A 15,718-nucleotide genomic window follows, 5' to 3' on the forward strand; every position below is an offset into this window, starting at 1 on the left:
CAGTATGTTACCATGGTAGTTAACTTGGCTGTAACCTAAACCTTCTCATAATAGTTTATTTTTAGAGAGCATAGCTTGGATGTAATGTTATGATTTCAGATGGAGGAGAAGATGGAGTGCAGGCACCACTATTGTACAATTAAAGCTTTTTCTGCAACATCCTCATATTTCTGTTGGGGGGGGGGGGCTCTAAAGGAAGAATCTGATCTACTTAAAAATCTCTTGGATCAGAATAAATGTGAGTAATTTACTTCCCCATTTGTATTCAATACACACAATATAACCCCCCCCCACCCGCCATGGAGGTGACCAGGACATAAAGGACTGTAAACCAAACATTTATTTCAGTGACAGAATTTAAACATGTGATTCATTGAAATTTGAGTACACTATACACACTGTATTTACAGAGGCCGTGTGTGTGTGTAGCTGGGTATAATCTATGTACAGACATCTGATTCATTAAGTGCAATACGCATTTAAATACAAATAGTGAACATTCCCCTGATATAGCGTTAAGACTGTAGTCTTAATCGCATGGAAAAACAGAACAATATAAGGTGAGACTTTCTTACACAAGCATGAAGAGTGCTCGTCGTGTCTTCTACTCCCAGATTTACAAGTGTGAAATAACAACAACATCTACATGAATTCTTTTGACCTCTAAAACTGATGTGGTGGATCAAAATGTTACGACAGTATTCATTACAAAATCTACTGACCACGATAAAAAAAATCTGTCATGAAGAAAAAAAATCAACGTCTAACCATCTAAAATTGCTATAGATTATTGTGGCATGATTCTGCCACAACAGGAGGGCTCGTAAAATAAAAAGGTAAAAAGCAATGATGGTATATCTGAGAAGAGCAATAAAATATTTGGATTTTGTGACAGTGCAATATGGTGTCTCCTGATGCTTCGTGCAGAATTCAGAGAGCGCTGAGGTAAAACATTTTCAGACAAGGGCGACATAAATAAGTTGGAACTGCTAAAGCACCGTGGCTTCTTTGAATGAGTCGATCCACCTGTTTCGAAAAGACAAAGAGTTTGTAATTAGTATGATTATTGACGTCACGACATGCAGTTAAGTGGCTCTGGTTTTTGTACTGTACCTCTGCGCTGTTTGGACATCATCAGCTTTAAAAATGTAGTACGGTGTGTTTTTGTGGTAGAGCTTAAACTGTAACTTCTGTGAAGAATCCACCTTCAACATGAATCCTAACAGAGGCTGGCTCTCTAAGGCTGCGACATCCTGAATGAAACAATGAAGGACTCCTATTAAATGAGCATGAAATCAACCTCCTTTGGTCCAATTATGACATGATGCTGAGCTCGTATTGATCCAAGTGCTAGACCTTACCTCACTCGCTGCATATGTGTACAGGACCTTGTCTTTGATGACGAACCACAGCCTCTTCCCCTGCTTCTTATTGCCCTTTGACCTCTGCAGATACCCACTCATGGAGGAGTCTGTGTTTGCAGACACCTGAAACAAGTAACAAACCCGTCTGATGAGATATTACGTCGCTATCACCGAATCACAGCGTGCCTCGATCAGTTCAAAACATCGTTCAACCTCTTTGAGGGCTGCTGGTATCTTCTTCTGCTTCCTGGAGAAAGCAAAGGTCGCTCTGTTGCCAGGGGATACAGCTGCTGAGAGGGCTTGTTCACCTGATGAACAGAAATGCGGAACATGCAGTTCTTGATGCAGAGAAAACACAGAGAATACAAGGTGTGCTTTTTGTCTTATCTATGCCTTGGGCGACATACAAATATGAGAAAGTGCATTTGGAGCAGATCGCAATCCTGAGGGGAAGCCAGACTCACTTTTCTGCTGCTGAAGAACAAGGACACACTGATCACACACTCTTGCGAGCTGATTCTTTAGGTATTCAAGTTGGTGTTTGTTGGAGGAGCAAGACTGGCACACCACCTGATGCGACGATGAAGCAGAAAACATGTTAATTGCCCTGCACATGCCCAGATGTCCTCCTTTTAATCACACAACAGTTTTTGTTTTTATTCTGCTGTTTTCACAGTTTTTGACGCCGAAGAGCATTTCAGAATCTACATCTTCAAAATGTGATCCCTTCTTTGTCACCTCACCTTCCCACATGCACGGCAGTGGTGTCGCCTCCATGTTAGCGTGAACTCACAGGTGCATATCATACACATGGTGGCCCGTGGGTCAGGGATCCATATGGGGGCTTTGGATCCCAAAGGAGCACCATCATCACAATAATTCAGTTCTACCTGAGTACAAAAAAAAAAAACATATGTTATCTTCTAACTAAGAAATAGACTTGCTCACACACTGCAAATGTGGGAGGCTCAATTTCCTAAGATGTTATTTACCTCTTCTAGAGACTTGCCAGGTATAAAACTGATCTTCTTCTTGGTGTAGTCACTGATCGCTGTGGAAATGGCTTCAAGCCAGTTATCCCGCTCTGCTGCTGAACTACAGAGAGAAAGAAAGTGTGACTACACACCCACACAGTATTAACAGACCTATGCACTACATGGAAAAACACACCATGAAAAGGCATCCTTTGTTTCTAAGCATTACCTCGCTGAGAGAATGAAGGAGCGCTCCACGCTCTCGATGTTCAGCTCGTTCTGATAGGCCTCTTGGCTCGGTTTGCTAACCTGTAATTATGTTTCATCGTGGGCAGTATTAATCTTTGTGTATTTATGTTAAAAGAACCAAGAGTACAAGAAAATAGGGAGTGAAATTCTCACCTTCATCCCAGCCAGAGACAACATGTTGTTGAACTTGTACTGGCCTGACTGAACAGGGGTGGTGTACAGCAATGTGTCATTAAACTAAAGGAGAAATAACAAAGAAACATCATTTAATTTCTGTTGTTTGTAATGCAATACAGAGGAGCTCAGAGTAAAATGATTCCAAGATATCTTATGGTTTCATTAGCCTCCTTAATGCTTCAATAACTCGCCTCTGAGTTTTGATCTGAAGACAGTCAGAGTCTTTGATCGAGAACTTTTTTTTAGGATCATTAACAGCAGCAAGAGCTGGTGTGTTAAATCTGTGACTACATACTGCCTGACTGAGAACGGAAGCCGGAAGCTTTTTTAGACTTGCATTTGATTGCAATCAAATTGGCACAGAACACATTTTGGACTAAGTGACTGTGAGAGAGTACTACCAGTATTATCATGATTATATTATGTAAGACTGTGGATGCAATAAACAAAAGGAAGAGACAGCTTGTACTGTACCAGGAAGAACATTCTGGGCTGCATGACCTTTCTGGACAGCTTCTTCAGTATGCCCTCTTTCAGGAAGATCTGGAGGACAAAAACATCACGAGAACATGTCTGTTATTTCATGGTGTTTTAGTTAACAAGTATGATTTGACATCATTTTCTGACTCCTGAACTTTAAAAAAAACAGCATATTTCCAGTATTGCTAAACTGGTTTCCTGTTCATTATAATAACTGTGACAAAATTGGATTTAACTCTAATGACAAGAAGCTTTATATTTTAATGACGACTGTAATAAGGGCTTTTCAGACTTCATATTCTAATGATTGCCATGGGTTAAGAGTTGACCTGGGAAAACTTGGACCCTTTTCACACGCAGAGTGTTAACCCAGAGTAAACACTGCTAATAGCCCTGGGTTAAATGTCTGTTGGAACATCTGACTAACGTTTACATACTATAAGCGCATAGAAGTACCACTGTTTCCCACGGGGAATTTCAGCCCCATGTTCAATGGACTCTCAGGGCAGAAAGCCCGAGGCTAAAGTTGGAGTTAGCCAGTGTTTCTTAGCTTTGGGCTATGGCTGTCCTAAGAATGCTTTTAAACCTGTGTGAACAGCTCTACAGTGTGTCATCAGTCAACACACAACTGTCACTCATTCTAAACTTGTTGTAAGGATTCATATATTTTGGACTTGAGAACGTTGAGTCTGCGGGCAAACTCCATCTGCTGAGAAGATCACATGACACAATCAAGAGCTCCAGAAGTGCAGCTAAATGGATCTAAAAGTGAAATGGTTTTCTCAGCTTTATTATGACGCTTCAACTAAAAAAAATTTATCAATATTTATCGAATGATTAATGCAGTTAAACCATCTTATTTATAAAACCAAATCTTGAAGGGGTGCATTTATAAATAGTTTGCATTCAAAAGAACTCCAAGCGGGATCTTTGCAGCCTTACCCGCCCAGGTTGGACTATCTCATGCTGGCCGTTCAGACTGCACTGCACCTGGATCAGCTTCTGGAAGTTATCCTGAGAGCACATCAGTGGACGTAAGCAACGTACCTAGAGAATTTTATCAACATGTCAATCGAAGATAGAGCAGATGCCCTATTTCTTAGAGGCTCTTACCCCTTGTTTCATGATGTCGTTGGCATGATTGGCCACCTCTTTCACTATCACAAGGGCAGCTGAGTGGACAAAAATGTGAAAATCAGATATGAGATGGAAGCCATTTTCATTTCATTTCAGTATGTAAAATGAAGACCTTGTTTTACCTTGTGTGTCCTTGTAATCTTCTGAGTCTTCTGACAGGTTTTTGAGATAGTCTGGAACACAGTTACAACCATTTGAGATCCCGGATCAAAAGTCAAGCAAGTGAACTAGTCAGTACATTGGGTTGCAAGCGCTCAGTCTGGTGAAGCAAATTCCTGGAGCGTAATCTGAAATTAAAATCCTGGACAAAAAGGTCTGCAGGTGCTTACATAATACAATTATACAAGAGTGACGCGGGCAACATTCTTCACATTGCGGTTCTGGGGGGATCGACCCTGATCCATCAGACTCATGAAACACTAATCTCACTCATGTTAAAGCTCATGTTATGTCACTAAATCTGATTTGGGCTGCACTTCAGAAATCTTATTATATGGGGATTGAGGAGGCGAGACAGAAATTCCAGAGTATTTTAGTTTCTCTGGACACCAGAGGGCAGCATGATGCCTATAATGAGACGTGACAAGTCAGAGAACTGTGCAAAGTTTAGGACCCCACTGACTTATCAACACTGTGTCAAAACATTAACGTTAATATGAATGTGATGTAATTCTGTATACCTGTGAGTAACAGCTGATATTGAGGAATCCTCTGGACAGGCTTCAGGAGGTAATGCCTCAGGGCCAAGTTGGCGCAGCGAGGACTGGCCTTGGACAAACAAAAAAACAAAAAACAAAGAGACACATCCTTTAAATGACACAGTTTACGGGAACAAATTCAGAAACACATTCTCCACACATGAATAAACAATCCAACCACGCTGGCCCAAAAGACACGCCCCCACAGACAGAGAAAACAGGTCAAGCAGCCGTCATTACCTCAAACTCCCGTACGACTGCGCCAAACGCTGGGTTCTTTTTGCTCTGCTCTTCCAGTGTGGCCACATTCTTGTCATACTCGCGGATGTAAGTGGAGTACATCTTCAGATAGGGCCCTTTTTTCAGGAAGATGTCCGCTAGTTGGGCGTGCTCTTCCCTGTAAACAGATTAAAGTAGAATGAGATGAACTAGACACTGCAACACAGAATGTAACTGAGCTGTACGGCACGCTATGGTAGGTTATATATTTCAGGAGGATTGATAAAACAATATAATTTTGGCCTGTTTCAGAGAAGAAAAGAGAATATTTCCACTCCCTGTGTTGTTGTGCATTAGACAGTAGTAAGTCTCACAGGAACAGATGTAACAAATGCAACAAAGTGTGACTGAAGAATGCTACCCATCAAGAAAACATTGTTACAGACTGGTGGCAGCGGTGACATTGGGTTGCTTTTCCAGTCACTGTGGGCTGCGGCTAACAAGTGGGCAGCGGCTTCTCTTATAAGAGAGTAAGACCTCAACACAGCAAGACAGTAAAACACCCAGATTCTCTCTGTCAGGGTCCACATAACAGTAACAACCAAAGTTTTCAGAGACTGTGGTTTTGAAGTACACACTACCAATCTGATTCCAATTCGTGGCCACCTCCACCCTTCCAAAAAGACCTTCCACATGATTTCGGAACCTGGCCGCAAGTTCACTAAGGCACAAGAGTATTAGCGTAGTTGGCCTCTGACGTCGAGTGATCAGGCTCAGGTCACAACTTCTGACCCAGTTAACGGGAGAAGTGCTGGACAGGGTTCAGGTCAGAGATTCTGTGCCAGCCAGACAAGTTCTTCCACTCCAATCTCGAAAAACTATAACTTCACAGACCTCTCTTTGTCACGTTGGAACCTTCCACTCATGTTTACCACAGGGTTGGAAGCACATACAGTATTAGGATGTCCCTCACATGAAATGAAAGGGCTTTTTTACACTACATATTCTGAGCCCAGAGCTCTCCTTAGCTCTTGTTGATCCTGGGATAACTTTGCCCCTTCTCACACACCCATTTTTAACCTAGGGTTAATCTAAGCCAAGGGCTATGAGATTCATACTGCTCCCCTTCTAGCAATAGAATATGCGACTATGTTTACATTCTGGAGTGATGCTTGACCACTCTAAATGTCCATTGTTAGCTTTGGCCACATTTCACTATGGCACCTTTTAGCCCTATATTTAGTACATTTTCATGGGGCCAGCAAACCTGAGGCTAAAATCATAGTCATCCCACTTTGTAATATTCTAGGACTGTGCTAGTGTGAAAGCTTTCTTAGCATTGGGTTTATAGCCTCCTCTCGTCTGGGGCTAAGAATGTTTTTAGCCAGTTCTCAGCCAAATCCATTGAAAATAGCCCCAAACCAAAAGCGTGCACAAATGTTGTGGCAGGGGCTCTAACGTACATTTTCCCATACAGTAAGGGTGCACACTTTGAGTCAGTCACATTGATCAATACACACAAATGTTAAAATACACGATTGTGTTGTACCATTTGGCCACTCTCTGCTTCAGCTCTCGGAGGAGGTCTTGATTGAGTTCGTAGAGCTGTGGGAGGGAGTAGAGGATCTGGTTTAGGAGCCGCTCCTCAATCACGGGCTTCCCACTCTGACGAGACGCTTGGGACACGGCATCACGGAAGTCCTGTAGGTCAGATAGTCAGAGAAAAAGTCAGGAACTACAGGCGCAGAGGGCAAAACTTCACATGTCAAGTGTGATCGTAAACTGTTGCTGAACTGGTTCTCCTGAAAAAAGGAAATGTCTGATAGTAGGATGGTGACAATGGACCAAAAAAAAGAAACTACAAATCTGAAGTTGCCTGCTCTACAAATCATTTAACCTGGTCTCATTAAACAACACTACAAATAAATCTAACAGATAAAGAAAGAGAAATACTGCTGACCCATGACCTACACACACCTGACTCCCATTAAGCATTTTAAATTTCCAGGATAAAGTTTTTTAGCAGGACTAAAAAAAGAAGCAGAGAAAAGAGCTGGAGGGTGATGTTCCTGCTTCTCTTTCTGATGATGTGGAGTTTTTTTGGTGGTTTATGGGGACACATGGCAAATAAAAAGCTGGCTGCACACTGACTGAGCGCCCGATACGGAGCTCCTGTGGTTAACATGTGTGATCTCTTCATACTACAACCGCGGACAGAGATGGAAGTGCGTCACGTGTAAGAAAAAACACAACACAAGAGGTTTAACATGAAGCTGTAGACCTCCGTTTGATTGATTTTCACGCTTTCACTTAAAGATTATATCTTCCTTTATGAGTTAAGAATATTCTTCACACTCAGAGCTAAAAATCAAAGGTGTTTTATCTTTGTGTTGCTGGAAAGTTGTTTTTTTCTTTTGGAGACAATAATACATTTTCACCTGACAGGGACAGCAAAAAGAGCACAGCAGAAGCATTTCTAAAAACATGGCTGAACCGATAATTCAGATAAAAACGCATAACAAACAGCCCGATACGTTATCATCGATCACTTCGTGGAAAATCTGGCCGAGCGCCTGGCAGAGATGGAAAAGGAACAAATACTAAGTCACCTCCACTCTCTTTTGAACTTGGTGCGACTGTTTCTCATTACCGGACTCCATTCCTCTTCAATCTACAGAGACCCGAACACATCCTGTCCGTGCGGAGGAGTCACTGCAGAGAGGAGTCATTATTCATGACTCAGTGCTACTACAATCTTGTTTTCCCCAACCTTTATCTGCCTGAACATCTGCTCATATGACCAAACTCAGCATTTTTTGTGAAAATAAAGACGCAGTAAAATAAGACAACTGCAAGACAAATGTCTCTTATGGGATACAAGAAAGTGACCTGAAGTTTAAGTGTGATGTGAGGGACTTGACCTTTGACCAGCTTTGATTGGTCTAATAATGTCTGGGACTACATCCACTAAGGTCTATAAAGGCAGAGGTATACTTGAAAAGGAACTTGGTTGTACGACGCGTCATTCGCCCGCATCTGATTGTTGTTATGAACGGTCAAGGTTAAAGATGGAGTGAGAGTCCGCTGTCATAGAGAGAGGGGAGATGCAACACTGCTTAAATGACACCGTTAGTTAAACAAAGAGGTAAGTTCAATCTGAATTCTCCAGTCAAGTCCTATACTACTCACAGCTTTTTCATCATTCACTGGTCATTTTTGTCTAGGGGAGCTAAGATGTTCGTTTCATATCACTTTTTATGCGCTTAATTTGCATCACATTTTACATCAAGTACAGTGAATTAAAAAGTAAATAGCTTTTAAAGTAACTTTTAAGAGAAGACGATTAGAAGTTGGTCGGAGTTCCACTGGTCTGACAACAGATTTAATACTTCTGTGACCCTCGGGTGTGTCTTCTGACGTCGTTTCTCAAACATATTTCGAGGGAGCTACAGAAAAGAAACCAGATCATCACATCATTGTGGCGGGACTTTCGAGTCCGTCACAGATTTAACTTCAGAGACGGCCACGAGGAGACAACATTTAACACCAGACGTGTAGAGTTACGGTCGGATCACGCTGCTAATGAAAATCTAGAGTGGAAAACCGCGAGGAATGCGAGCCGTGCGGCCGAGTCTGTGGGGAGTCTGGTCCACACGCAGTCTTATCCTGCAACGGGGTGTGCCCCAGCAGCTAGCGTAATGAAGCACATATGGAGAATGTGGGCTCAGACAGTAGACTAGATACGACCTACACAGAATAACACCAGCTAATCACAGCAAACATGGAGCTTGTTGGTGTGTGTGTGTGGGGGGGGGGTAACTTACAACATGAAGCAACTTCAGGACATCGACAAACCTAAAACAAAACATTAGAAAAGTTAGAGGGGTTATCACTACACATGTGTTCTCTTGATAACTAGAGATAATTATGGTTTTATTTGCCAAGGTTTTGTGGTGTCCACTTAATACAATGGGATTTAATGGAATTTCATCTGTGTTGTTCACTGTCAGATGTCTTTTGTGGGGCTTTTTTTTTTTAAAGAACTGGACTGACAAAACAATTTAAGACGCTTACACACTCTCAGAGCTCATAATCTCTGTGGCGATGTGTTGAATCTTGCTCTTCTTCTGTCCGCTCTGTGATTCAGACAAAGAGGTGCAAAAACACAGACTCAGAAAATACAGTGGATTATTATAAATCACTACGTAGTTCACATTTACCCAAACAAGGTTCAGAGCAAAACTACAAAACATGACGGTATTTTCAGAGTCCTGTATGAGGCTGATATACATAAGATCAATAAAAAAGAAGAAAGGTTCTTCCCCAAGTGACCCCAAATTCCTGGGACTCAAATCATAAATCTAACAGCTTCTGCCTCTCACCGGACTCTCTGCTGGCAGCTCAGGCTCTCCTTTACTGGAGACAGAGCTGCTGTCCTCCTCCTCATCTGAGGTGCTGGCCACAATGTCGTCATCTGAAGGGCCATCATCCAGCGGTGCCACCTCCTCATCGACAGAGCTTCTGTCAAAAGGGCAGGAGGTTAGAGTCAGAGGAGAATAGAGGGAGCTGCCACAAAGGGAGTTTAACTCACACCCTAACACTTGCAGGCATTTATCAAAAAACCTGTAAATGCAGCACACAATGACACATCTTTAGTCACTCACATGCTGCGTGATTAGCGTAATATGAGAATGTTATTTGCAGAAAAGGGGAAAAGAGGTTGGGTTTAAAATAAAAACACTGGTGTCAGCACCTAATATGAGGAGGAGTGCCATCATGAAAAGAAAAACTACAGTATTCAACATTTCCTGCTCTGATCTACTGGGAGTCATAAAAAAAAAACACACACACAAACAGAAAAAAGGGAGCATTTGACAAAAAAAACATTTGGTGATAATCGTCGAAACTGTAAAACGCTTGAACGCTCCGGTCACGGAGAAGCAATTTGGCTAAACACGGCAGAGTCCAACACAAACAGAAGAATAGCCAAACCAGACACAACCCAATAACCATCGGACACTTTGCTACTCTAACCTCGCAGCTCTGGCTGGGAGAAATCTACAACTACATATCTAAAATGCCACAATTCCCTGAGGGAGCGCTATAAGTGAGACAGCGGCCCCTCCCTGAACAAAAATGCAGAATAAAAAATGGCCCGAGGCTCAGCTAGGAGTGTGCGGGTCCGACACACTGTGGCGGGTTTACATCTTACTGGAATTGGTCTCTGTTTGTGAGCTGCCCAACGTGTTTTTAACATGTGACCGCAGCACAGTTCGATCTAAACAGGGGGGACACGCTAAGCTGCGCGAGTGTACAGTTACACAAACTCTAATCCTATTTTTCCGACTGACTTCTGCTCACTGGTCATTCACAACATACATTCTTTCCATAAGTGATTAACTACAAACAATATAAACATACTACAAGTTTAACTGAGTCCATTAAGCACCGAGCTGGAGCTGTACGTAGAGCTGGTTGTATCACCTTTTATTTGAGTGCAAAAATCTATACCACCAATATCTCAAAACCTGAGCAAATATATCATCCAAACAGCTGTGTGGTTGAGGTTGTTTACAGGTCTTGGGGGAGTGCTGCTGCATATATATATATATAAAAAAAAAAAAGTAGTGTAAAGCAAGCGCCTACATTACCCACAATGCAACCTAGTCACTGAGTGACATCACTGGAGGTAAATTACATGCAGCTTCCTCTGGAGCCACAGAAGCTTTTTCACATATGTAGTAGCACTCCACCAAGACCTGTAAGCACACTGTAATGTGTCAGATTGGTGGATTTACCCTTTAAGAATTGAACGTTAAAGCACTTTTCTGGCCTCAAATAAAAAAAACATAACAAAAAACTGCTTAGCTGCGATGCACTGTGACGGTGACAAACAACCTGACTCACAGAAAGCCCTCCACTTCCTGACAAAGACATTCTGAACTGTCCTGTCCTGACTGTCAAAGGGCATCTTGTGTGAGTGCTGCCTCTGATGAGCGCTCATGGTACGAAGGACATACAAGTATGTTGCTTGTCTGCCCACAATCCATCAACAGCTGAAAGGCTGTGCACACACACGCGCCACCATACCAGTCAAACTCCCCTAACAGGAACCTGGAAACAAAAGACTAAATGTGACCTGCTTCTCTGTGATCTTCCTCTTTTCCAAATGACAGAGTCCCTCTCTGTGCTCGGCTGCACCTTTTAGAGACAAATGGGTTTTTTTTTAAGTAGCCTCAGGTGGTTTCCTGCATTCCCTTTCAGGAAACAAGGCCAAATCACCTGAAGAACAGTACACCCACTGGCAAGACTAGGATGCGAGGGAAACGAGACACAGAGACACGAATGAAAGGTGTCATTATCTACCTCTCACAGTCTGCTGGTGTCTCGCTCTGCTGTTGTTGTCCACTGTTTTTCTCAAAGGACATATACGGCTCCTGCTCCTCATAAATGCCCTCATCGCTGTACAGGGAGCTCTGCCAGGCTGTCTGCGGCGAGAAGGCGGCCGGAGGGGATGTCAGGTCCGTCCCCGCCTGCACGTTCATGTAGTCCGGTATCTCCTCGTAGTGAGGGACGTTCTCATAGTAAGAAATCTCCTCTCCGTCCACGCTTTGCTCTACTCCGATCAGCGGGCACGAGAGTTTACGTCCAGCTCTGAGATGCTCCGACTTCTGACAAACGTCTTGGTCCCTGTCCGTGCTGTGCTCATGACCATCCGGGCCGCGGTCCGGGCTCTGGCCGCCTCCTTTCGCCATCAGCTTGGGGAGCATCTTCACCGAGAGCTTCAGGTCCAGCAGTTTCCGGAAAGAGTTCCTCTTCTGTCCGTCAGAGCGGATGAGGTCAGCAGCAGTGAACGACTTGGCTCTCTGTTTGCTGGACTGAGAAGGCTTGAGGGCTCCCACGGTTAAGACGTTTCTGCTCTCCTTCTCTGCTGGAGGTGCAGGCAGCTCCCGCATCAACCTGTCCTTTGAAACACAATCTGCCGTGGGCCTTCTCTCATTGTCCAGTTTTTTCCCCTCGTCTTTCCCCTCAAATGATTCCTTCTTCTGCATCCATGCCATCGGACTGCTGTGCCTCTGGGGCTTCTTTGGAGCCACCTTGACCACCACACCCTCTGCTGCCACGGTGACGTCAGGAGGCTGGCTGATAGGAGGTGGACTGTGCGAGAAGTCCGTGTAGACGTCCTCCTGATCTCGATCACGTGTCCCTTCCTTCTCCACCTCCACCTCTTCATCCTCCTTGTCAGCTGACACCTCCATCTCGTTGCTGCTGCTGTCCCAGCCCAGGTCTTCCTCCTCCACATCCTCTGCAAGCGCTCGAGGAGCAGAGGTCGGTGCTTTCTCAGGTGCAGACAGAAGAGGCTTCTTCCTGGGCGGAGGGGCAGGCATGGGGCAGGCTTTCCTCGCAGACAGAGTAATCGGTTGCTTTTCAGCACCTGATGGCACCCTCACCTCTTTGGCGTTCACATCCCTCCCTTCCTGGCTTGTAACCTCTTCCCCCTCCCCCTCCTCCACCTTTTCCTGGCGGGTCAGTACAGCCATCCTGGGTTTCCGTGGTACAGGGACAGGGACGGGCTTCCTAGGGGCAGCTGCGCTAGGTTGGGGCACACAAGACTTGTGCTCGGAGCCAAGAGCATCTTCCTCTGGTCCTCGCCAAGGTGCACTGTGAGGTATTACATTGCCGTTTGCCTCATCGCTCCACGTTCTGTGGGGAAGTGACGGCCTAAAGGTCGCCATGTTGACGTCTGTGTTGAGATTTTTGTCCAAAGCAAACGTCTCTCGAAGAGGTTTATTGTTTGTGATCGTTTTATCTCCACTGTTATCCAAAGTGTCTCGAGATGGAGGGAGAAGCTTTTTATTTTCTTCATTTTTACCCCTGTGCAACAAGTCCCTCTCCGTTTTGTCAAGTTTTAATGATGTGTTCCTGATGCACACACAGTTCTCATGGCTACACAGGCAGATAGGAATGATATAATCCCAATCTGGCTTTTTGTTCTCTTGCTGTATTCCATTGTGGGAGTTGAGAAGACCTTTGGTCCGCGGGCTCTCTGTTACAGATGTCTGGTGCAGGCTCTTTGAGGCCAGTGGTTTGGACTCCACAGCAGTCGAGAGTTTAGAGAGGCAGGGTTTCGGGGCCAGTACTGGTTTATCCCTCCTTGGGGTGCCAGGAGATGCGAGCGAGAGAACTCCTCCTCTTCTGGGGGTCGAGGGAGACAGCCCCGGCCTCTGGGGTTGGGTCAGCTTTGGTTTGGGGGCCAGAGGTGGCTTGTGCATGCCTGAAGGAGAGAATCAAAAGATATGAACTTTAGATTTTTGTGTGGAGTTATCTCCCCTGAATCAGGAAGTGGCACTTTTTTCATGAAGGTGACAAAACAGCACTATGATGAAGTCTTGTTCTCCAGATGTACGAAAAACATGTTTGTCTGGTAGAGACCCCAACAAATGTCACACGCGCATGATTATATTACCCATGTTTGCTTGTTTGTTGGTTGGTTTGTCGGTAGGATTACACAAAAAACTACTGAAAGCATTTCAACTCAACTTGGACGGAGGATGGGTCTCAGCCCAGAATAGCTTTAACTTCTGGAGTGGATCCGAATCAAGATTCATACATTTTTTATTGCTGTCTTTAACATTTTTGACATTTATGTTCATTTCTCAGGGAGTAATCTTCGGATCTTGGTGAAAAAATCAGGTGTTTTTTGGCGGCTGGTATCTATGAGAACAAAAGGTGACTGTTGGTCCTTGGCTGATGTTAGCATTCTACTTTTATGGGGGATTTTTATGTGAAAATTTAAATTGTGATGAAAATATGACCATTTCTACTAATCGTGATACATAATCTGTGACGGTAATCTCAATATGTTCTTTTTTAACCATATCCTGCAGCCTTAGCTTTAAATCTGAAACACATCAAAGAGATTATGTCTCTAATCTAACACAGCATAGAAACATATTCTGAACATCCAGCTGTAAGAATCTGATGGACTATCAATCTGACAGATGTTGCCCTCACGAGTGTCCCCTCTTTAACTCTGTAATATTGATCCCAACCCAGTGACGGCTTAGTGTAAGACTGCTGTAAAGTGCTGAACTCCTCGGGCAGGGGGTTCAAATATCACATGCCATTTGTTTGCCCACTCAACACAACAGCACTGTAATCCGGCTAATGGCCCATGTCAGCAGGCAGCAGAGGAGGAGGAGGAGGAGGAGGAGGAGGGGGAGCAGATGGGTGATGAAGAAGAGCGGGAGAGAGATGGGGGTGGGAGCAGGGACTGGGAAAGAGTCACGCAAAACTGGTACATATGGCTTGAGCTGGCGTCCGAAAAAGGATCTTTCTGCGGTGGACAAAAACAGTAACATGCTGACCTGCTGCGGACAGGAAGGGAGGCTGTTTATTTCCCCTCAGCAAAATCACATATTTTCTTATTGAGCTAGACCCAGTTTGACAGTCTGCAGGGAGAGACTCTGGGCACAGTCGAACATTGACAGACAGGGGAATGAGAGTGAGATGTGAGTAAATGAAATGAATAAGGAGATGTTACTTTAATTCTAAAGATGACCTGATTGCCAGTCATCTAGCTGTACACACACACACACGCACACACACACACAAACACAGGTCTGTTTCAACTTTTCTCTTATATCTTGAATGTGTCAATAAACTTATTTTAAGATATCAATTTAAAGGCATATCATCCAAAGAGTGGAAGCTGCGGACTAGCTTCACCTCACACTATCAACAACACATCTGTTGCATTGCTTCTGCCCGTCTAACCATGTTGTATCTGTTTTGCCCACGGAAATAAATAAAACGTGCTTCTCCCCTTGTCTAATGTCCTGATCTGTGCTGGATTTGCTCAGAAGTGACCGCACAGTCACTGACAAACTCACTAAATCACCGAGTAAGTAAGTAAGTAAGCAAGTTTCCAGTTACTTACCTGAGTTCATCATGGCTCCACTCTTCCACTTCGCGTCTCTTTTATCAGCGCTTATCAATCACTGCGGCGGACACGCAGGACCATCTTCTGTGTGTCCGGGTCAGCGCGGGGAGTCGATCCAAAGTGAGTGTTCTGTCACACACTGGACATTGTCCTCTCGCTTTTGGTCCGAGTGTGTGAGAGAGATCCTGCGGGACACCGTTCAGCTGCAGCGGGCTGCCTGCCAGCGGTGAAATGAACCGCTCTGCTCCTCTTTTTGAGTCCCTGAAGTGTCCACTAGAGGCCCTCAGGAGCCACGAGCTGCCAGGATCAGCCGGAACAAAAGCAGGTAACTCTAAACTATGATTAAGGTTAACAATAACTCAGTGTGAAGTGTCTCAGAGCTCCTTGCTGAATGAACTACAACCGTCTGCATTCCTGTCATACACTTTCTGATTGCTCACCAGTATGCAGGAATTTTCCAGTGCCAGACAATCACAA

The 15,718-nt window shown here is 44.2% G+C and overlaps 1 protein-coding gene across 2 annotated transcripts; it reads right to left on the bottom strand.

Moving 5' to 3' along the window:
* Nucleotides 1-317: 317 nt before the first annotated feature.
* On the bottom strand, nucleotides 318-15,473 carry LOC119024456 (FYVE, RhoGEF and PH domain-containing protein 6-like). Of its 2 annotated transcripts, none has more exons than XM_037107284.1 (21): nucleotides 15,239-15,473; nucleotides 11,665-13,573; nucleotides 9,681-9,816; nucleotides 9,373-9,434; nucleotides 9,123-9,153; nucleotides 6,848-6,999; nucleotides 5,320-5,476; nucleotides 5,062-5,149; nucleotides 4,504-4,554; nucleotides 4,358-4,416; nucleotides 4,187-4,258; nucleotides 3,239-3,307; nucleotides 2,741-2,824; nucleotides 2,568-2,647; nucleotides 2,357-2,459; nucleotides 2,108-2,254; nucleotides 1,829-1,934; nucleotides 1,578-1,672; nucleotides 1,362-1,487; nucleotides 1,114-1,253; nucleotides 318-1,026 (listed from the first exon to the last, which is right to left on the bottom strand). In XM_037107284.1, the coding sequence occupies exons 1-21, from the start codon at nucleotides 15,249-15,251 to the stop codon at nucleotides 990-992; spliced, it is 3,717 nt and encodes a 1,238-aa protein (XP_036963179.1). In that variant the 5' UTR covers nucleotides 15,252-15,473; the 3' UTR covers nucleotides 318-989. The 2 variants fall into 2 exon arrangements, with proteins under 2 accessions (XP_036963179.1, XP_036963178.1); XM_037107283.1 differs by having other exon boundaries at nucleotides 9,681-9,819; nucleotides 15,239-15,472.
* Between the last annotated feature and the right edge of the window lie 245 nt (nucleotides 15,474-15,718).

This window comes from Acanthopagrus latus, chromosome 8, assembly GCF_904848185.1.
Source record: "Acanthopagrus latus isolate v.2019 chromosome 8, fAcaLat1.1, whole genome shotgun sequence".
Classification (NCBI taxonomy): domain Eukaryota; kingdom Metazoa; phylum Chordata; class Actinopteri; order Spariformes; family Sparidae; genus Acanthopagrus; species Acanthopagrus latus.

Coding starts and splice junctions, on each gene's coding strand:
- LOC119024456 (XM_037107283.1), bottom strand. Junction 9,154..9,372: donor ATTATGAGCTCTGAGAGTGT/GTAAGCGTCTTA, acceptor GTTTTGTTTTAG/GTTTGTCGATGTCCTGAAGT. Junction 3,308..4,186: donor AGATAGTCCAACCTGGGCGG/GTAAGGCTGCAA, acceptor TTTGTCCTCCAG/ATCTTCCTGAAAGAGGGCAT.